At 35.8% G+C, this 27,938-nt stretch overlaps 1 protein-coding gene across 1 annotated transcript in view; it reads left to right on the top strand.

Annotated features, from left to right (window-relative positions):
* The window catches only part of LOC129230623 (alkaline phosphatase, tissue-nonspecific isozyme-like), a 78,120-nt gene extending 50,389 nt beyond the window's left edge, over nucleotides 1–27,731 (top strand). The window contains exons 9-16 of the mRNA XM_054865039.1: nucleotides 10,447–10,664; nucleotides 11,430–11,610; nucleotides 14,163–14,326; nucleotides 16,176–16,368; nucleotides 19,197–19,334; nucleotides 23,417–23,611; nucleotides 26,274–26,387; nucleotides 27,283–27,731. Of these exons, the coding sequence (XP_054721014.1) occupies nucleotides 10,447–10,664; nucleotides 11,430–11,610; nucleotides 14,163–14,326; nucleotides 16,176–16,368; nucleotides 19,197–19,334; nucleotides 23,417–23,611; nucleotides 26,274–26,387; nucleotides 27,283–27,572 (1,493 nt within the window). The 3' untranslated portion in view covers nucleotides 27,573–27,731. The remainder of the gene's footprint in view (nucleotides 1–10,446; nucleotides 10,665–11,429; nucleotides 11,611–14,162; nucleotides 14,327–16,175; nucleotides 16,369–19,196; nucleotides 19,335–23,416; nucleotides 23,612–26,273; nucleotides 26,388–27,282) is intronic.
* The last annotated feature ends 207 nt before the right edge of the window (nucleotides 27,732–27,938 follow it).

Raw genomic sequence — 27,938 nt, forward strand, 5'->3', positions numbered from 1 at the left:
CAAAAAGCGAGTTCGTTCAAAAGTGGTGTTGGTCAACTGTAGGTTATAAAGCAAACACCTGTTTTTGAAATTCGGTACTCCTTGCAGTTTCTTTGTCAGCGCTATATTGTGTCACATTTGTGTCCACATTGTGTCACAAGAACTGTTTCTGTTCCTCTTCTTTTAATGCAACCCTGGGATTTTAGCCTCGGATCGTCTTGTTTCGTGTCTTTTGCGCTGCCGGGCGCATAACTGATTCCGTCTACAGTAACTACTGAAAATTATATGCAGGGTTGCCAAATTTAAAATTTGCGAGTACGGGACGGGTTACTAGTGGAAATGGTACCAGTGGCAACGGTAGCAAGCTCGGAGCTCTCTGGGTCCTTGGTGACTAATGCATATACAAATGTACGTACAAAAGAAGGAAAAGCAATAAATTGCACAGATGTGTCTTGATTCAAAAATGTGGTAATTAGAAGTTTTGGTTTGTCATAAAACTCATATTATTATTTTTTTTATTATTGCTCTTACACATATTACTTTTTTTTTAAAGTTTTCTTTTTAATTCTATAATTGATAATCATGAGCTTCAAAGCTGGCGCAGTTTAATAACCAACAAAAATTTGGAAATTAAGAAAAGCATTGAATAATTTTTCTGTTGCACGTTCTATTAATTCGATAAATGACCAAATGTAGCAATATTGTTTTCTAAATGTTCTGAGCTTCAATTCATGTTTGGCAAAGCCGTAGGAGCACGTTTCAGCCTTCCAGTACAATGATGTATGCTAGTGCGTGGCCCCCCTTATCTCGGTGGTCACGGCTAGTGTATCTTCTCTGTGAAAGACGGCACAAAATTGCACACACAGAATATTGAACTTGTTCTCACGCGAACAGTAATAGTTCCTCGCGGCAAGAATACTGGACTTTTGTCGTCCTGTATCGAAGTTCTCTGGAACGTGGGACAATGTCACAAAATACGGGACTATCCCTTAAAATCTGGCACTTCTGGCAAACCTGATCATAGGTACGGAAGTAGTTACATAAATTGGATTAGAAAAGAACTGAAATGTAAAGAAACAATAAACTAATGTGTCACGTTCGTTTCGGCTGAAATCGAGATTTTCTGTTCAAAAAACGTTAAAAGCATAATTCATTTTATTAAACCTAAAAAAAAAGAGAGTTTATTTTACCTGTTTCTTGCTCTTTCACTGTTAATGTTTAGGAAGCAAAAACATTTTATAGCAGTTTCATCTGTCTTTAGTTGATACTGTTACGAAAATATAAACCAAGTGCTATAACAAAGAGGGTGTTATGCTTATAACATCGTTAGAATTAGTGTTTTCCATGAACTAGAACCGTTTGTATCTAGATTTTAAAAAACTCTTAAGCATGTCCATAACTAGTCATTTACCCAATCCGTTTGAAAGAAAAAGATGCAATGGAGTCGTTTCCGAGATTTTAAAAGTGTTTTTTTTTTCTAAAAGAGCATGCATAAAAACAAAGGATCTGACCATTTTTTAAATAATTGGACAAAGTTTACTATTAAAAAAAAATATTTTAATCAGTGCGCAGATTCAATTTCATTTTTCAAGCTTCAGCACATGACATCACAAGTGATGAAATGCTATTCATTGATGCCATTATCAAACAGCGTAATATTTAATTCGCATCTTCACTCATATGTACTGGCAACGATATGATTGATAGCAAGCGTAGAGCGCAATATTTAATTCGCTTCTGATTTATCATAAGCTGGAAACGGTAAACAGCAAGCGTAAGCATTCAGCGCGCCAGTGGAGCAGCGCGCAGAAGTTCATCACTTGTGAAGTCATACAGGCCGCGCCTAGTTTGAAATATCTGACATTTAAAAAAATTAATTAAAAATTAAACGTTTTGAAAATAAAAGTTTTTTCTCGATCCATGTTATGATTATTTTATTTTGCTCATTCTATCAACTTCAGTGACTAAACGTTGTACTTTTAATTGATGGAAACAACCCCAAGAGCAATTCATAGTTACACCGCAGAAATTAAAAACACTTGGAGGGAAATCCAGTACAGACTCGGAACTTCTCTGTGGAGCTCATGTGCCATTGAGGGCAGGGCCTGATTATCCAAAAAGCTCGGAAAGCTTGAGCTTCCACTCAGAATTTTTTTTGGGGTGGGGGGAGGGGGCTATATATCACTGCACTAGCGCAGTCAGAAATACCTTCATAAGGGGAATTTTTGATCAAAATATGGTTTTTTTAATTAAAAAAAACCTTTTGGAGGGGTTTTTTGATTAAAAAAAATATATTCTGAAGGGGAGTTTTTGATAAAAATACCTTCTGAAGGTTTTTTTTTTTTTTTTAAATCAAAACAGCCCTTTCATATACATTAACTACTGTATTGTAATTTGCACTTATTTGAAAACCAAAGCTTCTACAGGGGGAGGGGGGTTCACCCCTAACCCCACCTTTGCTGCGCCACTGTATTACTGTAAAACTGTGCTTAATAATTCCGTTTTCTGCTTTTAACTGCGTTCTTTAAAAAGATTGAAAACATTTGAACTAAACAAAACTGTTTGAAATAATTAAATTATTGAAATTAAAGGCATATTTTATAAAAAGTAGCCACAAGCTTGATTTTCAAATGTGGGGTTTGATTCATTTATGTTACAATGTACTTTTACGACAGTTAATTTCCTTCGTAAATTGCCAAATATGATTCAGAATGTTTCTACCCAAACTTGCTTAGAATTCAAGTGCAACATATGTGATAAACAAAAGTTCTGTCAGTCGGTAAGGTGGAATAAACTTAACTCTAAATTGTGTTGGACCACTTAGCATTAGTCAGTGTTGTATCAATGTGCATAAATTGCTTAGAAAATTTTCCGAAACAAAAAGTAGGGGCCCCAAAATGAGGACGAGCTTCTCCTAACATCAGAAGTTAATCGAGCCCTGATTGAAGGTACTGTTTAAAATTAAAAAACATAAAAAAAATCTTTGAAACCTCCATTTTTATACAGTTTTAAACAATGCTATTACTGTTTTCACTTGGCCGTTGAATGGCGTCCGATTCTTTTTGAGGTCTATCAGCCTCCACGCGCGTGTGAGCATCACAAGATAAAAACTATCATAGACAAAAGTAACATCCAGCACACAACATCTAGCGTCCAGGCCTTCATTTGAAATATGACTTCTTGAGTTCAAAATATGTTTTTCGAAAATATAATTGCGATAGGAGCAATTTGTAGAAACAAGTAACCCAAGGAGTAGGGTCCTATCTCAATTCGTGATTGCGAAAAACATAATTTAAAATCAAGACGTCGAAATTCAAATAAATGCCAGAGAATGAACGATAGAATTTTTTTTCTTTTTTCTTTTAAGCAAACATCTCATTTTACCAGTAAATATCGTCAGATATGTTACTTCTTAAATGTGTGTGCGTTTTTTTTTTTTTTTTTTTTTTTTTTTTTTTTTTTTTGTGACTAAGCCAAAACTTCCTTTGTAACTTTCTAAATACTTCATCAGACTTCAAAAGTAAGACATCTTGAAGATTCCCCCCCCCCTTTCCCCGCTATCTGCAAAAACCGATAAGTCACTTTTTCTGCTATTAAAAAACTAGTATGTTATGGCCATCACGAAACTTTCTTCTATATTTTTCTTTTTTTTTTTCTGATCCCTCCCCATGCTTGACGAGGAAGCAATATTCCCAACAAAAACTTGACGACTATCCCAATGTCTGAATTATTGCAAAAGCAAAGCAAAGAGCGAAAATTGAAAGTTATTTTAAAAGCCTTGCTTGAATTAATTACAAATATTTTATTTGTTAACAAACATAAGATGGCAACAGTTAAAAATTTTAAATCATTGAGATAATATTTCTGATCATTTCCATACAATTAAAATCACGAGAAATACGCAGACGACAATCTATTACGATTTATCTTTCTTATTGTTGCATTAATAAAAATATTTTTATTCGCAAAAAAAAAAAAAAAAAAAAATCAACACCTCTTGGAGCGATCGGCGTCAAAATTGAACCAAAGCCTGTTTACATATGGATTCACATATATTCCAAATTTCAACCAGAACGTAGCATTACTTCTTGAGATAGGGCACTCAAAATGGAAAAAAAGAACGGGTGATTGCGCTACCCCCTTTTTAGCTGTTGACACAAAAATAAAATCAGTTCTTATACCCACTAAGGGCTACTTGCCGATAAATTTTTCTTTCATTCCGTTCATTATTTCTTGAGATACAGCAGTCACAATTGACGACAAAAAACGTTCTATAGCTCAACCCCCGTTTGAGTTATTGACACCAAAATTGAATCAGCACCTGTTCCTTTTAATACCAACATATGGACCAAATTTTGTTTGATTCCGCCAGTTACTTCCTGAGGAATAGCAAGCACGCGTAACTCGAAAAACGTCCCATTGCTCCACCCCCCTTGGAGGAATTCGCGCCAAAAACTAATGGGCACAAGTTCACATAGGGGCACATATGTGTACTAAATTTCGTTCGATTTCATGCGGTAGTTTTTGTTGTAGAGCGGCCACAAAAAACTGTTCACACACAGACGTGACACACATACATACACACACATACATACATACACACACATACATACATACACACACACAGACAGACAGACATTTTCCAAAAATGGTCGGAATGGACTCAGCACACCTCAAAACGTTCGAATCCGTCAAAATTCGAAATTCGAAAATTTGCACGAATCCAATACTTTCTTCTATATATTAGATATAGAAGAAAGTAAAAACTTAAAAAGCCCAGTTTTTGAATTCCCAACGAAGATTTCGCACGAATCAGCTAGTTGTTGTTATAAATGTTTTGTATGCAAAATAATTTCTCTCAGACAAGCTGAATCATATCATTGAAAGGGGATAAAACATGGCGAACGCAATGGTAAACGCAATTTTCTATTTTCACCAAGGGTGGAAAGTAAACTAGTCGCCAAGTCAAGTGATGTAGCTTTCTCGAAAAAGTACCCCTACTTATTTTTACTATTCCCCGACGTTCGATTGACCTTCTCCACTTTATAACGTACTAGTGGTACCCGCACGCCTTTGCCGTAGTGGAAAATTGAAAGGTCATTTGGTTCGCCAGTATATTCACAAATAACGGATAATGAATATCTCGCCTATTTGCTACGTTAATTTGCTCGTCCATGTTATGGTAATATGCTCGTCCATGTTATGATAATTTGCTAGATAAAATGTTCTTAAAATTGGAATAGAAAAAGAACAAAATCGAAGTTTTGAAAAATCGCTTCAAGGTGCTCACCCCTATGCTACGAACTAATTTTGTGCCAAATTTCATGAAAATCGGCGGAACGGTCTAGGCGCTATGCGAGTAACTGACAGAGATCCAGAGGTCCAGACATAGACTTACAGCTTTATTATTAGTAAAGATTTCAAATTAGGAAAGATTTTAAATCTGAAGCAGAAGATAACTCATATCACATTAATATCGCCATTTTATACAGACAAACAACCGGATAATTTAATACCGAGTCACTCCCCCCGAAACTTAATCGCTATTATCATGGGAAGAGCTGTCAGCGTCTGGTTTATGACGTCTTTAATGTTATCACTCCGTGTCTTTGAAATAAATCTAGTAACACTATTAAAAGTTCTTTTTGGGTGATATCTCTGTTGATGCACCTTGTGTTTTATGAATGCGGCCTTTTCGGCAGCATGCGGAGTAGGATGATCACGTGAGACGAACCTGTTCAAATAGTTCGCTTCAAAACATTCAGTGCGACGAAGTGGCGAAACGGAGTAACCACACACACACACATATGTATCAAACTCGGAAATATTCTTCCATTGAGAGCACTCTGAATCTGTTGTTTTGGTTTTCTAAATTTTCTCATTTCTATAGATGTTCTCTATTTCCAAAGACTATTTTCAAGCGTCATACAGAAATGAGAAAATTGAGAAAACAAAAGCAACAGATTCAGAGTGCTCTCAATAGGAGAATATTTCCAAAGTATTTGATGGTTACTCCGTTTCGCCACTTTAAAAGTATTCTACCAATTCATCGCTCGAAATTTGAAAATATTTTCTGTATTACAACTTTGTCTGAATATATTCTGCTAAGATACAAAACTAATTGAAATATATTATCTCAACTAGCTGATACGTGCGAAACGTTAGCATTTGACAACGGTACCTAATTCAAAAATCCGATTATTTTAATGGTATTTTTTTGAAACACAGTCACCATGTGAATTGTTTGCTTTTGTTGCCGATGGTGGGGAAAAATAAAATAAAATGCAGTCTTATTACTTCTGTAGTTTTATGAAGTACTAGTGGTAGAAAAATTAAAAGGTCATTCGGTTCGCCTATATATTAACAAATAATGGGTGATGAATTTCTCGCCAATTTGCTATATTCATTTGCTTGCCCATGTTACGGTTCCACGTTGTGATAATTTGCTCGGGAAAGTTTTCTTAAAATTGGAATATAAAAAGAACAAAATCGAATTTTCGAAAAATCGCTTCGAGGTGCACAACCCCGTGCTACAAACTAATTTTGTACCAAATTTCATGAAGATCGGCCGAACGGTCTAGGCGCTATGCGCGTCACAGAGATCCTGACAGACAGACAGAGATCCTAACAGGCAGAGAGATATCCGAAAAGAGAGATATCCAGACATCCAGACTTTCAGCTTTATTATTAGTAAAGACAGAGATAAAGATAAAGAGAATACCAAAAAAAGTCTTGAGATATTTTTCATGATACTGCGATTTACCATGCTCAAGTAAATGTTTTCCTTTCTGTTTTTAAATCAACAGTATGACTGCGGTTCAGAATCCCCCCTGAAATGAGTTTAGAGTTTATATTCTCGGAAATTTGGATCAAGATCAGCACCGAGGGGAAAAAATCATTCGAAGACGATAGACACCGGGGGCGTGGAGGTCGAATACAGGTTGTTCATGTTTCTAACACGATGCTGCAACCACCTGAGTCACACAGCCTCACTCGTGAGGCGTACACATTAAAGAAATGTTTAATAAAAAAATTTTGAAAAAAAAATAGAACCGACTTCAAAATTGCTCTAAAAAGTGAAAAATAATTTTATTCTTTAAACACCATCGATAATGCTTTTAAACATAATTTTTGAAGTTGGCGCAAAAACAAAACGTAAAATCCAGTGTAACCATGCTTCGTTCATATTTTTTTCAGAAAAGCATCCAAAGTTACGAACGAAACATTTATATCGTTATTCAAATATGTTGTCATCAATGCATAATTTATGTGATAGTGAAGAAACTGGGCCTGGTTAAATTTATAGTTGTAGTTGAGTTATGACTGTGAATGATTTTATCTATCGTTTTTGCGCCAACTTCAAAAATTATGTTTTAAAGCATTATCGATGGTGTTTAAAGAATAAAATTATTTTTCACTTTTTAGAGCAATTTTGAAGTCGGTTCTATTTTTTTTCAAATTTTTTTTATTTTATTCTTTTTAGTGTAAATGTAGATATTTCAGTAAAAGTAAGAAGTTACCTAGTAAGAAGTTCGGCTCTATATCACTGTATTGCTTTAGAAAAGCCTTTATTCAAAATTATCATTACAATTACTATTAATGTTATATGGCACCAAACTTTTATAACAATGAGTTTCATATTGTCGTGTAGATGAAGATAGCGACGACAATGTGAAAGCCAAATGAAGCAAATACTCGTTGGTCTCAACTCGAGATTTTTATTCAGAACCACGAATGAACGTTACATCTCCTTATATACAACTTGAGAAAGTGCTGGAACTTTCCAAACTTGGAAAGATACAGAAATTAATAGAACATTCGAGAAAATACGGGAAACAGTAAAAACGAAATTTTAGTAAAACTCACTTTCTTCTAGTCGGGATTTGAACCCGGGTCGCTCGTGTGGGAGGCGAGAATTCTACCTCTGAGCCACTGTTATCCACGGAAGAAAAGTGCGAACTTTGTTACAATATCATTTTAATCATTTAATAGAGAAATTGCATAAAATTTAGTTTTTTGCCCATAACTTTTTTTCTAAAGAACAAATATGGTCAAACAAAGTAATGGGACCTAAGTTGAGCTATCCCCTATCCATTAAAAAAAGAATCACCAAAATCGGTTCACTAGGTGAGACGCTATGAGTGGACAAACAAAAAAAAAACATACATACGGTATGAACTGATAACCGCCTCCTTTTTGAAGTCGGTTAATAAAAACAGAATAAACCGATTTTTCCGAAAAACCAATACAATGAGCATTTTCTGTTTGTTTTTGCGCTGAAAGCAGTGGAAAAAGAATCTTAAAAACATGATGCCTTACAAATGAATTTTGATGAATTATTGAAGCAGTTAGAGTTTTGTACAAAAAAAAAAGAAAACTTTGTGAAATAATGTAGGTGATTACGAAGAAAACAGAGGCAGCAAAATAAGAATGAAAAATATATGCGTGTATTTATTTATGTGCATGAGTATTTTTTTTTTCTTTCTTTTTACAATTACGTTAGATTTCGATAAATTGTCTCTCACACCAACCTCTGCAGAAACACATTATATGCGATACAGTGCTCTTCAGCACTGCTGGCATTCGTCAGAAGTAAAAAAAAATTTCAATTGGCAGAAAATGGGGAAGGGGAGTCCACGCAATGAGCAAATCCAGATTTCCGCAATGTTACTCAATTAACGTTTGTTACTCAACTTCGATCTTAAATTAAAATGTCACTTAAGCCTACTATGTTGAAACAAATTAGTTAAGTTTTAATTTCTTATTTTTTCATGAAAATTTTGTTTCCTTTAATAAGGGAAAGGCATAAATTTTGTTATGTACAACTAACATTTCTCTTTACGCATTTGAATAATATTTTTTAAGTGGAAACTCTCGTTATTTTTTTAGAAAAACATATTTTTTGAGGAATGCTCACCATTTATATCATAGACTTATCAGGATCTTTTTAAATACTTTTCCTAAATAGCATGTACCTTTCTATAGAATGTTTAGTTATTGTATACAATGACTTTGGGAAAGCATGTAATAATTATCACATTTCCACCTAAATACATCTGGCATTGTTTACAATCCCTAGGCATTTTATTGAATGCCAGGGTTTCATACATTGTTGGTACCATCGATGGTAAAATGTCTGTGGGGATGTAGCAAATATCGCCTTACTTGAGATTGTATTTGATACTTTCGTATTCAAATTTGACAACCGACAAGTTGTCTCTTAATGACCGTCAATTTTAAATGTCACTTCAGTTCGTATCTCGTATCGTTACTTCCGTTTTATGTTGAAATTTTAGCAAAAGAAGTACAGAACAGAAAGCAAAGAAAATAAAAAATAAATTTGAACTTATGGCATCTTGGATTCAAATTATATATTTTGCAATCAGGAGTGTGTGTGTGTGGTGGTGTGTGTGTAGGCGTGCATGGAGTGGGGTGGTGTAGGCGTGCATGGGGTGGGGTGGTGTAGGCGTGTGTGTGTGTGAAGCAGTGCGTGTGTCTGTGTGTACGGCATATACGCCACCGCCCAGTAGTGGTCCCGCTCACTGCGTCATTTAACATTTTTATACGTACAATTTCGTGAATTCAAGGACACACATCCACATTATTTGACTTATTTCGCATTACATCACTCAATGGCTGATTTATAAAATTGCAAATGTTGCATTTGCGAGGGGTTTAAAAAGGTACATGAAACATATATTTGGCAGTTCTGTTCTTACCTCCAAGTCCAAAAAATGTGTTGCAGGGCCCCCAAAACCTGATAATGCGCTACTGATGTCTCTATGTATACGTAAAATGATGTGGGTTCTAGAACGCAATGCACATTGTTTCACCATTTATAGACTAACTCTCTACATATTGCAAACAATTCTTACTATAAACATCTTATTAAGTATTATTATAAAGAACGTATATTACCCGAGAACAGAAGTCATCTCAACTTTCGCCATTTTCCCAGGATGCCAATATGTTGTTGGCCGTGGTGGCCTGATCGGTAAGGCATTGGATTTGAGGCCGGAGGGTCTCGGGTTCGATCCTCGCTGGTCGAAGATCCACCGTCGTCATTAAGGGTGACTAGGTGACGTTAAATATGCTCGGGGTCACAATGTCTTCCAAGTGAAACGATACCTCTGGGGGTGCCAGACCAGAAAGTTATTCGGCTCCTGGTCTGGTTTTAAATTCTCGAACTGTCCATAGATGGCACCACCATCTATTGTGTTGTCTTCTGAAGGTTAGGCGACTGGCACGCAGTCCTTCATAGTTTGAGGGCCAGAGGTCCCTTTGATAGTTGATATGTGGTTGGTTGCTAATCAAACACTGCTTTGTATATCAGGGGATTTAGGAATTAAATTTCAAATAGCTTAACGCTCGGCATATTCTTAATAAATATTAAATGAATGTTTGCATACATTAATTCTTACAAATCAGTGACGAAGATAACCTTGTTTATTCATAATTCAGGTACAGCGATCTACTGGCGTCGAGAAGCGAACAGAAACTTGAAATCTTCTCTGCGAATCCGAAGAATTGAAGGCTTAGCCAAAAACGTCATCTTGTTCTTGGGAGATGGAATGGGACTCTCGACCGTCACAGCAACCCGTTACTACAAGGGTCAAAAGAAAGGTGGGAAAGGAGAAGACGAAGTTCTCACGTTCGAAAACTTTCCTTACGTTTCTCTCTCAAAGGTGAGACTTAGATTTCAACTACTTTTAAAATGAAGCATTAAACAATAAATAAATAATGCTGCCACTAGGGTCTGTCCGTAAATAATCTCACACAATTTGCAAAAGTTTGACACCTAACCCCATTTGTCACTGAGTGTCACTTCAAGAGTACTCCGTCCCCTTGTCACATACAGGACCGACGAAAGGTCATGTCAGTCTGGTCGGACAGTAGGGTCCCAGCCTTTGAGGGGCCCGGTTTTTTTTAAATAAGTTTCATGTGCGAAGGGGGCTCGGCGACAAAACAGACAAGGGGACCGCCGTGACTCATGACGGCCCTGATCACATATCACGTTGGTTTTCATTAACATATTGTTATAAAAAAAATGAATCATTTGTCACAGTTCTTGTTATCCTCCTCCCACTGAAAAAAAAAGCGGAAGCTTCCATAAAATCAGGATTTCTACACTTAATTCAATCTCTGGTTTAAGACTTAATGAAAGCAGATTTGTGCAAGTTTTCTGTTTTTTCTTCCTGATGCACTATCTTTTATTTTTTGTCGGTAATCAGCTGGCATTTTTTGTTAGATATCTTGATCTTCTAATTTTTTGCAGTTTATTTTCGACGATGTTAAATAACATAAGCAATGTGTTAAAAGGTCTGAGGTTGTTAAAAAATCAAAACGCATTGTTCAAAGAGAAATTTGAAATACATTAAGTTCGAAACATAGGTTCTCTTTCTTAAATAAATAACTTATAATTGAACTATTTTTAATTTTTGTTTTTATAGACATACGGTTTGGACAGACAGACGTCCGATTCGGCGAATACAGCTACAGCCTACCTATGTGGTGTGAAAGCCAACTATGGCACTATTGGAGTAGACGGAAGAGTAAAATATGAAGAATGCGCATCAGCTCTTGACAACTCAACTCATCTTGATTCCATTCTTAAATGGGCTCAAGATGCAGGTAAAATTCATTTCAGGGGCCGTGGTAGCCCGATCGGTAGAGTGTCGGATTCGGGGCCGGAGGGTCCTGGGTTCGAACCTCGATGGTCGAAGACCCACCGTCGTCATTAAAGGGGACTGGGCGACGTTAAATATGCTCGTGGTCTCAATGTCCTCCAAGTGAAACGATACCTCTGGGGGTGCTAGCACCAGGTAGCTATTAGCTCCTGAACTAGTTCTAAATTCTCATAAACTGTTCGATCCGGTGATGGTGCTGCCATCTATCGGTATATAAAATAATGAAGGCAAGGCACTTAGTATGCAGTCCTCGACATAATTACAGTTGTAGTCAGTTGTGACTCTGAATAGGAATAGGCATTTCATCATAGGGAATCGGTTAAATGGGCCTTTTCTCGCCGTGCACGCTTGCGAAATTCAAAAACTCCCCACAAAACTTGCAGTTCAAAAAATCAGTATTACACAGTAAATCTTAAGAAAATCAGTGATACGAGTTGAATGGAGGGAGAACTTAATACCGCTATTTCTGAATGAACGTTTGACTGTGCAAAATCGTCCTAGTATAGTATAAAAATGATCATAACAAATAATTTCAATGAAAATCCCCAAGTTTAACATCGAAATGGATAACCCTTTCTATGGAATAATTTCTTCTGTGTTTAATAAGTGTTTAGCTATCTCAAATGATTATCTGAGTAGAAAAAATAAGTTTTAAAGTAATTCATTGGCTATTGTCTCCAAATTCTAATGTCGTTCCTCTCAGCTCATGGAGATTGAGAACATCTGTATGAAATTACAAGGCTAAAACAGATCAAACAGTTATTGAAAAGCAGATAATGAATCTAAAATACATCAAGGCTAAACAGATCTAACATTAAGAGAGATTTTCTGATGCATCCAAATTTTATGCATCTAACGGATTTAAACTTAGAAAGTTTAAATTTCGAAAGTAACTAATTGTTAAACTCTCCGCAATTGATTTCTAATACCTTAAGCAATCGGTATTAAGTATTACTGGGTGTTGGTTTGACAAATTACTAATGATTTTGTTTTGACCGCAGGCGGAAAATGTCGAGAATGAATCGTGACATACCCCCCTACAGAAAAGTATAATACCACACATATCCGAACTTTTGCAAGCTTTCATGTGGTTTATAAGAGAGAACATATTCTTTCCCACTGAAATTTATCCTTTCGTCTATTAATTAATTATCGTACATTAATATTTTCAAAGTCATAATTCTGAAAGGATTCATGTGATAAGATACCTTAAGCATTCAGGTTTTAAAAGTTTTTTTTTTCTTTCACTCTTAATAGTTTATTAATGTGGGGCTTATGATTTTCCCTCCTTCTCTTCATGTAAAGCCCTAGTTCAAGTAGCGACACGTCCGCCATTTAGGGGATAATCATCGTTTTCTTTCTATGTTTGCTGTGACGAAGTAGCGTGTTTTACTTCTCGATTGTGAATTAACAATTGTTAATAAGAAACCCCAATCAAGAATTGAAACACGCTACTTCACCATAGCTGACATAAGAAGAAAGCATCATTTAGCCCCAAGATGGCAATTGCGTCGCTACTTTTAGCTACAATTTCGGAGAATTTAGCAGAAAGTACTGTCCCTAAGCCAGGGCCCTTAGGAAGAACTACATAAAATGTTCCAGATAGCCCGGTTATCAGTTCCTGAGACTGCAGTTTTGTTCTTATTAGAACATTTTCTATGTCTGCTGTGACGAAGTAGAGTGTTTTACTTCTCGATTGTGATGCTTCTTGATTGTGGATTAACAATTGTTAATAAGAAACCCCAATCGAGAATTGAAACACGCTACTTCACCATAGCTGACATAAGAAGAAAGCATCATTTAGCCCCAAGATGGCAATTGCGTCGCTACTTTTAGCTACGAGTTCGGGGAATTTAGCAGAAAGTACCACCCTTAAGCCAGGGCTAAGGAAGAACTACATAAAATGTTCCAGAGAGCCCAGTTATCACTTCCTGAGACTGCAGTTTCGTTCTTATTAGAACTCCTCTGTCAGGAACAGTGAATAACCGGACTGTTCACTTATCGGCCGTCCGTCAAGTCCATCCCGTTTTTTGACGTGACGGACTGCCGACGAAACCAGAGTAGCATTCACATACGGTCACCGCACATCAATCACGTGACTGAATTCACCCGCCAGAGAGAAGAGCGCGCTGCCTGGCGGAAACCAATGAAATGCCGTTCTACTTTTGACCGCCGACAGATATCAAGGTTCTTCTGATCGAAACCGGTCCCTTTCAAGATGGCTTGCTGTCATGGCAACGAGCAAAGAAAACCTGTTTCGGGAGGAAAATAACGTGATGGACGGAATGGACGTCCGATATGTGAACAGGCCCTGATTCACAAGACCTACCAGTTTGTTGGCAGTCTCAGCTTCAATGAGATGACATCAGCCCTCACTATTCCTGACTGAGGAGTTCTGATAAGAACGAAACTGCAGTCTCAGGATGTGATAACTGGGCTGTCTGGTATATTACAAGTACTATTGCATACGATTTAGTGTTTTATTTCTATCCACAGGCAAATGGACTGGTTTTGTGACAACTACTCGCGCTACGCATGCAACTCCGGCGGGAGTATACGCGCACACAGCATGTCGGGAGTGGGAACAGTCTGTACCGGATTCAAGATGCAAAGACATTGCCAGACAACTGGTGGAGGACTCTCCGGGAAAAGATATACGAGTAAGCTCTATTGTTTGGATATTTGGAAGTAGAATACTGCTTATCCTTACGTTTATGCTTCACTAGTGGTACCCGCACGGCTTTGCCCGTAGTAGAAAATTAAAAGGTTATTTGGTTCGCCTGTATATTTACAAATAATGGATGATGAGTGTCTCGCCAATTTTCTGTGTTCATTTGCCCGCCCATGTTACGGTTCCACGTTATGACAATTTGGTAATTTATTCGTCAACGTTGTGATAATTTGCTCGGTAAAATTTTCTTAAAATTAGAATAGAAAAAGAACGAAATCGAATTTTCGAAAAATCGCTCCGAGGTGCACGCTCTCATGCTATAAACTAATTCTGGGAGAAATTTCATGAAAATCGGCCGAACGGTCCAGGCGCTATGCGCGTCACAGAGATCCAGACAGAGAAACTTTCAGCTTTATTATTAGTAAAGATTAATTTTCATACTGGCTGAGTTTATTGGTCAAAAATATCATACTCTCATATCTTCCGTTGATTTCCTGTCAGATTTCAAGCCATTTGAGCTTCGCAGCATTTCCATGGTATACTACTTTTTATCATCTCTTAATCGTGAGTCTAGTGTTGCCATAACTTCGACTACTCGTACTGGACGTCTCACCAAACGCGAGTCACGAAAATCATACCACCTCCGTCCCTTTCATAAAACAACCAAAGATATCCTGATACTACGTGTTTGGGGTTTTAATTTCTAGAACAGTAGTCCGGAGAGCTACAGATTACTATTTGGTGCCCGAATATTACTTGACCCTTCCGGTTTGTTGGCTCACTTTTAAAAAATGACCTCTTCGAAAATCAGAAGTTGGATCAGCTATTGCGTCATTTCCATTTTGCCGCCAGAGGTAAATAGAAATTTTTAAAGCAGAAAAAAAATTGATAAACAATGCTTTAACAAAGTGTTATGTGGTAGCAAAATTCTGTTGCATAACAAAGTAGAAGCATAAAAAGTTAGTTTTTCTCTGGTACAAGAATACTGCCGTGGGCAGGTAAACCGCAGTATCTACAACAATGAGTTTTAGAGATGTTTGAAAAAACACATTTTTTATTCCTCGCAAACAACAGTAAGACGTAGGAATGAAGTCGTTTCCAAAATTTTAAAAGTATTTTTTTCTGAAAGAGCATACTTAAAAATATGGGATCTAACCATTTTTTAAATAATTTGTTCGAGTTTAATATTTTTAAAAAATTACTTAAATCGGTGCGCTTTCATTGTTTACGTTTCTGTCGTGTGACATCACAAATGATGAAATGCCATTCAGTGTTGCCATTCACGGTGAAAAATATTTAATTCGCATCTTTACTCACGTGTATTGGCAACGATATGTTCGATAGCAAGCGTAGAGCGCAATATTTAATTCGCTTCTTGATTATCATAACGTGGAAACGTGGTAGAAAGATGCGCCAAATTGCATCATTTGTGACGTCATCGAGACCACGCCTTGTTTTCAAAATCGGACATTTAAAAAAATACGTAAAAAATAACTGTTGGGAAAATAAAGGTATTTTCTGGGTCCATGTTATTATTTTTACTCATTCTATCAATTTCAGTGACTAAAAGTAGAACTTTTGACTAAAGGAAACAACCCCATTGTGTACGTTCTTTTCGGTCTTTATTTTCTGGGTGAACCAAATACGCAAGCTTTTATAATAAAACTTAAGTTAAAAAATAGAAACATTTGTAGATACTGCCCTTTACCTTCCCTGGGTAAAATAAGTTAGACGAATTTTCATGGAACGAGGCAGATTATCAACTTAACTAGGTTATAAAATGATGTAAACCATTTCAAATACTTTATCTGTATCAAGTACTTTTTTTGTTAAAACAGGTAATCTTGGCAGGAGGTCTGAGTTATTTTCTTCCCTCAAACACAGAGCTAAATGGAACCAAAGGCTCGCGGAATGACTCACTCAACCTAATTGATGATTGGCTGAAGAGCAAAGCAGACAAAAAGGGAAAAGCTGTCTTTAGTGCTGAAAGTCTTCGAATGGTCAAAACAGAAGAAGTTGACTATTTACTTGGTAAGTTCGGGTGCATGACTAACCCTGATTCCCTCAGTGCCCTCTCCAGATATTGTTTCCCCTGATATGAGTCATGTACATTACCCAAGTACGTAGCACACTTCGTTTTATAAATGTTTTCAACTGGTTGGTAACGTTGTGACAACCATTTTAAAACGTTTATAAAACGCCTAAACGTCACGCGCGCTTTGGGCGTAAGGCAACGAAAAGCAAAAGAACGTAACTGCCAAAATTTAAAAATTTGGAGATCATCATTACAACTATGCTGGAGAACCTCTCTAGGGACGCCCCAAACTAATTTTTTGGGGAGGGCGGAAATTCTTAATTTACTGAATGGAGCTCCATATTTAGCCGGATGGAGCTCCGTTGAATGATGTTAATTTTCACGAACCGTCAGACAAAATTTCCCGAATAACCAAATTTTCGGAAAGTCATAGTGACATCCCATGACCACTCATCGCGGTGGCCCAAAACCTCCTTTCTGTTCAGAACTAAGAGAAATTTTGTCTCTTAAATAGAGATGTCCCTTCTTCGGAGGTATATGAGTTGATGTATGCAATGTATTAAATCAGTATAATTTCGTAATAAAACATAAACTATTAAGATAAAATGCTAAACATAATTCATCTATACCGAACAAAATTCAAAATTATTCAAATTTCAAAATTTATTCTTTTAATAATTAAAACTTAATAAAAAAATGGAAATGGCATAGTTTTGTAACCCATTTGAATTAGTTTGTAGTAATTCCACGCATAAACTTGTTAGATTTCATGCAATTTAAAATTCAATTTCAATCAGCGTTCACATTTCAAATTTTCTACGCAAAGCTATTCATGGGCCGTTGATTATCCATCGACCGTTGCTCTGAGGGAAAACATGCATGTAAATTTTAGCAAGAATTCTATAATGCATCATAATCATGCAATATAAAATTCTTGAAAAATGCATCATATTAGTACACGTTAATGTCAAACTTTCACCTGTTAAATTTTAGATTCTTAAATTCCGGTAAATTTAATACTTTCTATGCATTCACACATTAAATTTTTCAAGTTTTCGCTGTAACGGTCCCTTAAATAGAGTGTCCCTCATACAGAGGCAAATACATAGAAGTCCCAATTCATAAGGACTGGGACCAGAAAAAATGTCCCTTAAATAGAGGTGTCTCTTATTTGGAGGTGTCCCTTAAAGGAGGTACTACTGTATTAGTTGCCCTGGTAGATGCTTGCTACACAGCTTGATTTAGCAAAGAATTTTAATGCAATCGTTCCTAGGATCTGAACTTAAAACGCGTTTTACTCAAAACTTAAAAACTTTCACTTACATCCCTTTGATTCTCACTTCGTCGCATACTTTGAAGCTACTTTAAGAATTATGATATTGAATGTGTACTGTAAACGCGGGCTACTTTGGCCCTAGTGTCCTTCTTTGACCCAAATTTAGAGAAAGATACACCTTTCTCTGTGAAACTCCAGGAAACAATTTTTAAACATATTTTGACAGAAACCGCTTGAGAGCATCCCAAGCACTCAAAAATGTGCACCAAGCATTTCCATTGCTCTGTTCAAGAAGCAACACTAGTGGTTCTGCGCTCCTTATGCTAACACATGTCTTCATAACCTCTCAAACTTTTCCATGTAGAAGCAGTTCTACTAAGAGTTTGTTAAATACCTGTTTATGAGTATTACTTAATACTCTTTGGCGTAGTCTAGTTGTACTTCTCCTTTCTGTTTAGGTTTTTATTTAAAAATATGACAATGACAACATATCTCTTAACCTAAATATTACGACCTACTTTAACCCAGCATAAAAACTTGAAAAAAATCGGTCAGAGAGATTTAGAAAAGTAAATAACACCTAGAAGTAAGACTCTAAGCAGAAAAACACAAGAAAAACCTAGAATTCTCGGCAACGGATAAAGCGAGCGATTGCAGACTCAATTCCTCACATGGCTTTTATTATGAAAAATGAAGAGGAATTGAAAGTTGTGGTTTAGAACAGTTGACCTAGTTGCATCTACTTCTTACAAGTTTTGTTAAATTTGTAGGAAAGTTAACGGAATTTTGTTGTTGTAGAATGATTGGGCACGAGTTTTTAGGGATAGCTTTTGATGTGAAAGAAGGTATGAAACGCACCAGCAAGTTTTGGAAGTGGCAGACAATTTAGGATCCTTTGTTTAACGAATGGTATTTGGTTAATAAAACCTAAACTCTAAACCTCTAAAACTATTGAAAAGATGACTGTTCTCTGTCGGTAATTTCCGATACAATAACTAGGTATGCACACACATTTAAAAAAAAGTATTTTAATAAAAAATTTAGAACTCAATCTTCTTTTAAATGTATTTTTTTTTTTCAAATGAATAGTTTTTCGCATGAATATACGTCTTTCTTTGACTCTAGTTAGTTCTACAATGATTTTATAATAAATAGGGAAAATCACTTTTTGAGTTAAAGTAACCCAAACGCAAGGGTAACATTGGCCCAAATAAAAAACAATAATAAAGGGTTAAAATACTTGGAAATAAAATGATCACTATTCAAAAATTGAGAGAACTCTAAATGTGTAAAATAAGTTTCCACAGCTTGGAAATATGAATAGTTACAAAATTATTGAGAAAAGATGAGAAAAGTTCCAAAATGTGGGCCAAAGTAGCCCGCGTTTACGGTAACTATTTAATCTTTCAAAAAATTCTAATCAGGTTCTTGTTTAATGAATTATTTAATTCAAATTTCAAACCTTTGTCTGTTTATGTATTTTTTTAAAAAGATCAATTTTATGTTTTAGCATCATTAAAAAGTTATTTGAAAATATTATTTTATTAGGTCTCTTTCATGCTAACCATTTGCCTTACGCGGCTGACCTTACCGATCCGTCACAGTATCCATCACTGGCAGAAATGACGGCAACAGCTATTCGGATACTTCACAGAAGTGCTAAAGGATACTTCTTACTCGTAGAAGGTAAATATTTTTCATTTATTTTTTAGTTAAACCTCTGTTTATGTTTAAAGATTTTTGCAGGTCACTATATTCGTGTGTACAAGTTGATGTAAATGAAAGAAGATGAATTTCTTGTAATGGAGTTGTTTCCTTAGTCAAAAGTACTAGTTTTAGTCACTGAAATTGATAGAATATGCAAAAAAAAATTGAATTTTGACATCTTGAATTCAAATTATGTTTTTCACAATCACGAGTGTGTGTGTTTTGTGTGTGAGTGTGTGTAGGGGTGTGTGTTTGTGTCTGTGTGCAGGCATGAGTGTGTGTGTGTCTGTGTGTGCGTGTGTGTAGAATATGGACGCAACTTGGAGACGGAGACGGGGAGAAAATAAAATCATAGAAATTCAAAACAGTCAAGTGAAAACAATAAGCAATGTGATTGCTCCAAAATAAATAAATAAATAAATAAATAACATGGAGCTAGAAAAAACTTTTATTTTCCCAAAAGTTATTTTTTTAATGTCCGAATTTAGAAACAAGGCGTGATCTTTATGACGTCACAAGTGATGTACTTTGAAGCGCTATACCATTGCCAGGCTAAATGTTTACTTTGCTGTTAACCGCGTTGCCAGGTTATGATAATTTGCGCTGTGCACTAATAGCATCAGAAAAGGTCATTTCATCACTTGCGATGTCATGTGCAGAAGCGTAAAAAAAATGCATTTAAATCTACGCACAAATTAAAACAATTGTTAAAAAATATTAAACTTTGTCAAATTATTAAAAAAAACTGTTAAATCCTGTGTTTTTAAGCATCTTTTTTCAGAAAAAAAATACTTTTAAACTTTCAGAAACAACCCCATTTGTGCATCACATGGCCATTTTTTCAGTTTTTTTTTTTTTTTTTTTTCAAATACAAACGTTTACTACCTGGTCAATATACTATGCAAAAGTATAGGGCAGTAGCTGCAAATTTTTATTTATTTATTTTTTATTTATTTATTTATTTTTATTTATTTATTTATTTTATTTATTTATTTATTTTTTTTTTTTTGCATTTTTGTCATCTATTGTACGTTAGCTGTATTGTACAAGCTTACTTTTTTGTTTTCCGCTAAAGAAAAAAAATGTGATTCCAACATTTCATTGTTGTTAGTATTGAATCCAAAACGCGTTTCTTCAAATTTCTCGAAAACTCATTTGTGCAGATACTGCTTTTTACCTGTCCACGGAAGTATAAAAATGCTACTTAGTTTTTAGTGATGAAGTTACAAATGCTTGTGAAAGTAAAAATTGTTTTGCATTATCTTTACTAAGCTCAGCAACTAAGCTCTAATCAAACATAAATTGTTTTAATTTATCAGAATTTTTTAAATGATTGATATCAATGTAAATATAACAGCCTTGTAAATCTTTAATTTAAATTAAAAGTGGAAAATTTCTGTTATTATAATTGTAGCAGATAACACTTTCCCCAAAGTCTCACATTTTAAAAGCTTGAGCACTTTTAAATATCTTTTCTGAAGTTATATGATTCGTACTTGCATATTGTCGATGTCCATAAAATTTTTTTGATGACTTACTGCAATGAATTAGACATTACAGTTAGTTATTATATGATGTGAATCAATCGTACAATTCAAAAGCTACATGAATCAACTTACTGTGAGAGTTAAGGGTTTGTAAAATCAGTTTTGCTTCTTTTCAAGCGATTTGAAAGTTTAAATTGACACTGTCTCTAAACCAGGGGTGGATACAGGGGAAGGATCATAGGAGTCATAACCTCCGCCCCCCCCCCTCCCTCACCCTAAACCGTCGATAATATTGTTCATTCATGTTGTACTCAAGCACTTTATGAATAAAATTAAAACGATTGAAGGAATATTTTCAATTTATCTTTTAAAAGTAAATATTTGAAATACTAAGGTAAAAGGTATTGCCTCCTGCAGGTTTGAATGCATTGGGAAACCTGAAATTCTATATTTTTTTCCCAAATATGAACCTTGAAGTGGCCGCTACTGAAGCACTACCAAGCACTGGCTACTACTGGTGTGTTTACTTTACTTCATTTCATTGCTTATAAAATTCATTAGTAACGTTTATACTCTATTTGGTGCCTTATTTCTGGCCGATTTGATGATTTTTATCGACGCCCAAGCAGTCACAAAAATGCTCAGCACCTAAAACTGTAGGTTCGATCGTGGTGGGCACGGGGGAGGGGAGCATTCTTCAGCATGACCCCATCCCCCTCCACCTAAAAAGGTAGTCTGTATCTGCTCCATCACGAAACTGGAGTTTTGAACTTATTCTCTTTTCCCTGAACTTCGATGGTACGTAGTATGTATACCCTGCTGATTTGTATCTCTCACAAACAAGTATATTTTCTACTAAATATCAAGTTTCGGTTATCTTCTGTCCGAGTCGCGTGCAATTGTTGTCCGTGTCCTCGGGTAAAAAAGTCTTTGCAACTTACTGACTGTACTCATGCTTTCCTCTCTTCTTCCTTTCTTCTCATTTGTATTGATACAAACATGCATGTTTGTTTTTGAACAACCAAGTACCTACAAACATTCATAGACGTCCACCATAGCCTCAAAAGCACGTGAATCCATTATTTCAGAAAGGGCATAAGTACAACTAATGAAGCTTTTCAGGATTCAATAAAAACTGTTGATTTCATTCATAAATAAACTAATTTCAACCAGAATTTTTATGACTAATCTAGTCACAAGTAAGATCAGTGCCTCACTTTAAATTAAGTTTCATTTCGTCACTGAAATTAATCTAAAAATTTTAAAATATTTGAACTTATGTCCTTTTTGTAATCATTAATTTGAAAATCTAGCTTAGAGTGATGAAAATGCAAATCAAGTAAAACAGATTTATTTAAAAAATGAAAACTAACAAAATGAAAAAAAAAAAAGCATAAGTTTCTCACATGTGTATAAAATTATTCATATTCTTTGAATACATCCTCCATTGAAATCTTTTTCTATCCTTCGTTTGCTTAGTTTTATGGACTAAGTTCAATGCACATATTAATCAAAATTGCAATGAATATCATCTCGATATCGGTTATTTCCTCCTACATTATGAAATTTTTCCCTTTGTACCCAATATTGACATAGTAGTTCAGCTGACAAGGGTTTGCACGCACGAAAGTATGCTTTTGAAAACCGTCTATGAAATAGCTTGTCTAAACCGTCCCTTGATGACTATCAAATATTTCAACATTATGAAAGTTGGGAATTTAAAACATTTGCCATCTCCGTAGAATCGTTTTTCCTCAATCGAAAAGCAATAAAAAGCACGCCCACAAAAAGGAAAAATAATTAACTTTTCAAAATCGGCGCCAAAGAGCCCCCATCCCCTATTTTCCTAAATTATGGACCTGCCTCTACTGCAATAATGCTTGAGTTTTGGTGTTATTTGTATTTACTTAATTAGGCCAAAAAATCTAGCTCTTCTATATGATCATGCCCTATGCGTCCTTACTATTCCTTCATTCGCGTTGAGAACAGAAAAGGCAAAAGTACGGGACTTAATCCCTTTCTGCACTAAAGGAAAATTGTGACCCCTGAATAAAGTGCTTTGTTGTACAAGAATTCACTTCCCTTTTACACTAATTCGATATCTCTACATAAAAATATGGTGAAACCACAGCTAACTAACTCAATTTCGCAAAAAAAATGTTTCAGCAATAATCTCATTCAAGTAGCACAAAGCTTGACAGTGTAGGTCACGTGACGTAAGTGGGAATTTCCTATTCACCGAATAAACATGCTGTTTTTTGAGTGAAACAAGTCTATGGTCATGTTCTTTTTTGATTTAAAGTAAAAGTTTTAAAACAGAATTTAAATGTAACATGATTTTCTTTTACTGCAATTAACAATACAGTGCAGTAGGAATCATCCTGTAATATTTGAATAAGCTGTTAACTTAATTTTTGGTGAAACTGGACATGAGTAGTTTTGATTAGTGGTACCTCATATCGTCGCCTCAGAGCAACAGTAAGACATCTAATCCCCAGGAATAACACTAAGATATCCTACTGTTGACATGAGGCGTAGATATGTATGTTTTGATTTTGATATTTTTTTTTCCAGGTGGGAAAATCGACCTTGCCCATCATGTGAACTGGGGGATGAAGGCCCTCGAAGAAGGTTACCAGTTCGACCAAGCCATCGGGACTGCACTCAGTATGACGAACCCTGAAGACACTTTGATTGTGGTGACTGCTGATCACTCACACGCGTTCACCATTGGCGGAGACTACCCTTTGAGAGGAACCAACGTACTTGGTAAGATATTTGATTAAGTACACAAAGAATGTTGATATCGTCTCCTCAGAGCAACAGTATGACATCTAATCTCAGGAATAACAGTAAGATATCCTACTGTGCTTTCAGGCGATGATATGCGAACCGCTGGAACATTGCACTATGGCTAGTGACAGGGTGTAACTATTTCTCAAGAAAGACCTTTATCGATGTGATTGAATTTTAATATAATGTGGCTCTGATAGCTTGATGCTTGACCTTAGACCAGTTCATTTGTTTGGGTTGAAATTTGAGAAATTTATAGACTGACACAATATTTATAATCGCTATGGAAACGTACACAATGTCTAACCGCTAACGTAACGCAAAGCTGCTTTATCTCCCCTATTTTAAGAAATCTAATCGTTTACACCTTAGTAGATCGGAAGCCTTATTAGAGCCCATGGGCGCCCATATGCAAAATTGTAAGGGGGGGGCTCAGAAATTTTAATCATAGTTTAGCAGCATATTTTCCCCATGGAGGTAGATTTCAAGACAGATTAGAGTCATTAAAATTTGACATTTTCAATTATTTATTCATTAATGGCTGGAGAAGAAATGTTTTAATGTTTTTGCAAGGACAAAAGTACTAAAAGCAAGGAAGTTCTAACTTCCAAGGGGAGCTCGAGCCCCCCTCCTTGCCCCCCTATATGGGCGCCCTTGTTAGAGCCAGACTATACGCAATGCATAAGTAAAACCTGTTCTGTTTCTAAATGTTTTCCATTAGCTCAGAGTAATTGTGCTTTATTGTTTAAATTGAAACGTGTATGAAAATTTCAGATATCTTTGTTTTAAGCTTTTATAACGCTTGTTTTCCATAATTGAAGAAATAATGTCGTATTTGATGTTTGTAACACAAATAGTTTAGAATGTAAATTTCATTTGGAAAAACTTCAGAAGTAACTTTAAAACTTGAAACTGAATTGATACTGCCGATATGATAATTCAGCAGTTGAAATTTTCATTTGATCGTGAAATTCTCCCTGTTGTGCGAAACGTGATTCAAAAAAGTGATTGATCAAATTAAACACTGAGTAAATGGCCTTTGGTTATTGATAATAGTTTATTCTGTTAAAAAATAATGAAGCTTAGCTCCTGCAAAAGTTCAAAGGTTAAAGAATCTTTAAAAAACAAAAAGTACTTTTCCTGCAAATGTTTAGTAAATTACATTACGGTTGCATATGGTTAGTTTAAAAGGAAGAGTGAAAAGCTTTTGTGATTCTCATAGTTAACCCATAACTGCATGGTTTTTAAAAAATACTTCAAAAGATGTTCTTTGGCTTTAAATATTTGTTCAAATCATTAGCCAAATGCTTTAGAAAATAATTGTTTCATTTAGGTATGGTTTATGGTTTAACAACCATTTGGCAACATCGGTCTTTAACTGAAAAAACAACAATTAATTTAACATCAGGGCCGTGGTAGCCCGATCGGTAGAGTGACGGATTCGGGGCCGGAGGGTCCTGAGTTCGAACCTCGATGGTCGAAGACCCACCGTCGTCATTAAAGAGGACTGGGCGACGTTAAATATGCTCGTGGTCTCAATGTCCTCCAAGTGAAACGATACCTCTGGAGGTTCTAGCACTAGGTAGCTATTAGCTCCTGGTCTAGTTCTAAATTCTCATTAACTGTTCGATCCGGTGATGGTGCTGCCATCTATCGGTATAAAGATAATGGAGGCAAGGCACTTAGTATGCAGTCCTCGACATAAATACAGTTGTAGTCAATTGTGACTTGGAATCGAAAATTTACCATCAGTTCTGTACCTGAGAGCCAGACTGACAAAAATTGCGATTTCCCGTTTATTAGTGCATTGCATGTAGAAGCCTGTTTCGCATAGAGCCATGTGAATGAATTCTTAACCAAAAATCATTTTTTATTTTCTACCAGGGTTGAAAGAGCGCGCGTTCCATCCTTTGCATGCGCCAGAAATATGTTTTCCTCTCTCCTATAAAATTATCATAATGTGACTTCCGTCCTTCTGGCTCTGAGGTACAGAATTATCCTAAAACAATGATAAAAATTGTAAAAATTCCTTACAACTTAAGTTGTATATTCGTCGAAGTAGTTTATTCGTCATATAGTTAAAATAAGTAGGCATTTTCAAGCGCACTAAACCAAAACAAGTCCTTTATTTGCGAATGCTAAAAAACGATATCTATTTTAGCTATCCATCTGATTGATAGGTGAATTTAAAAGTTTAAATTTTTGATTTAGTAGCATTGTTTGCGAGTCATTTCTTGGTTATTGGCAACTAGAGTTTTTATTTCTTCACATATTTTAGATGACTAAATTTGGTATGTTGGCAAATGGCATCAAGATGCATATCGTCGGCTTAGAGGAAAAACTCACTCTAAGTGCATTTTATTTTGATTTTGAGGTGTTAGCACATTTGGTTACTAAAATGTCAAGAATGTCAAGAAAAAAAAATATTGCAACAAAAAATCACCCATAGTTTTTTTTTTTTACATTTTTTCCACTTTTCCAAAAATTAATCAAAGTGCACTTAGTGAGCTTTTCCTCTAAACCGACGATATAAGGGTTAGTTAATGTCCAACTAATACTAATTGAAATTACAGACTAAGATTTTAAGTGAAAAACTGGAATAACCATTTCTAATCTTCACGTTTTTTTTTCTTTGCAGGAATTGGTGGTATTTCAGACATTGACGGGAGAACTTATACGACACTGGGGTACAACAATGGGCCTGGCTATAAGAAAAATGCGCGAGACAGAAATTTAACGGACGAAGAAGCAAGTAAATATGAATTCTGTTCTCCCACTAAGTTGAAAATTTACTCGTCAGGATGAAGAATTAAGAAACGACCGGGAAAAAAAAGGGTTAAGATTAGGAGATTCAGATTTTGGAGTGATAAGGAGCTCTAAACCTAACTCAGAATCATATGCTGTATTGGGAAGTACAAGCGTGGTTTTTTTAACCAGTCTGTGCGATCGTATATATTAATTTGGAATATCAGACTGTTGAAGAGCAATAAGAGAGCTATTCTAGGAAAAAAATCGGTAGCATTTCGCTTCGGATTGACGTCATATCTCCTCTCGGAAACCGTAACCAGCAGCAGCTGAATTTTTGTGTGAAAACGGTTTGAGGGAAGAGTATTCAATAACTTCAATCTCTTTCTCTCTCCGAAGCGAAATGCTACTGATTTTTTTTCTTCTAGAATATAGTTCTGAGATTTCTGAAATGTAAGGAATATTTCTCAACTTTATGCAGGATTACACTTAAGACACGTTTCCGAGCGAGAATACATATTTTTTTTTAATCAGAAAAGACTATATACGAGTAAGAATAAAAAACTCAACAATTTTGAGGAGGTGCAGAAAAACCCGCTCTCAACTTCTGTGAATTCAAATTCCCATGCTTCTGAGAAATGCCAGTTACATAACAAAAGCAGTTACATTACGTTTAGGCTTAGAATTCACAGAGCGTCTTTAAATTTTCATTCAAATCAAATTTCAAAAGTATGTTATGTACAAGCCATGCTGCAGTTGGAAAAAAGTGTTCCAAAAGTATTTCATTCGCTATTGAGCCCTATCTGTGTTTCTTAGCGCCACTGACGCTCGTTCCGTAATTAGCCCCAGCGCCTAAATATTTTGTGCTATGTCCCAACTCAATTTACCTTTTGCTTTTGCAGTGGACAAAGACTTCCGACAAGACGCTCTTTTTCCCAAGCGTATCGCCACACACGGGGCGGAGGACGTAGCTGTTTACGCCCTGGGACCTTGGGCCCATTTATTCCACGGGGTCCACGACGAATCCTACATCCCTTACGTGATGGGGCACGCGGCTTGCATCGGTCCTGATTTGGATCCCTCTCTTTGCAGCTCTGGAACTGCGACGCGTCCTCCAGTACATGGATCGACAACCGTTCTAAGGACTATCCTAGTAATTTTGGTCTACATGTTTCATAAGCATAGCAAGTGACGATCATTTTTGGTAATATCCCTAAGTTTAAGGATTGTTCAGATCTAGCTGACCCAAAATAATCATTTTAAAAAAACTGATAAGAATCATCATTTAAAATGGCTTTGTTTTTTAATGAAAAGTGGCTGTAACTTATAAGGTTAAAAAAACTATTCCTAGAAAAAGTACTCCATGTTTCAAACCTGGGCGGATACAAGGGTAGGGTCATGGGGGGTCATGACACTTCTTCCTAAACCATCGACAATATTATTTATCCACATTGTGTTCAAATAGTTATGAATAAAACAAACAATGGCAGTAATATTTTCAATTCATTTTTTTTTTAAGTAACTATTTGAAATAAGGCAAATATACCAGTAGTGGCCA

The sequence above is a fragment of the Uloborus diversus genome, chromosome 9 (assembly GCF_026930045.1).
Source record: "Uloborus diversus isolate 005 chromosome 9, Udiv.v.3.1, whole genome shotgun sequence".
In the NCBI taxonomy this organism is placed as follows: domain Eukaryota; kingdom Metazoa; phylum Arthropoda; class Arachnida; order Araneae; family Uloboridae; genus Uloborus; species Uloborus diversus.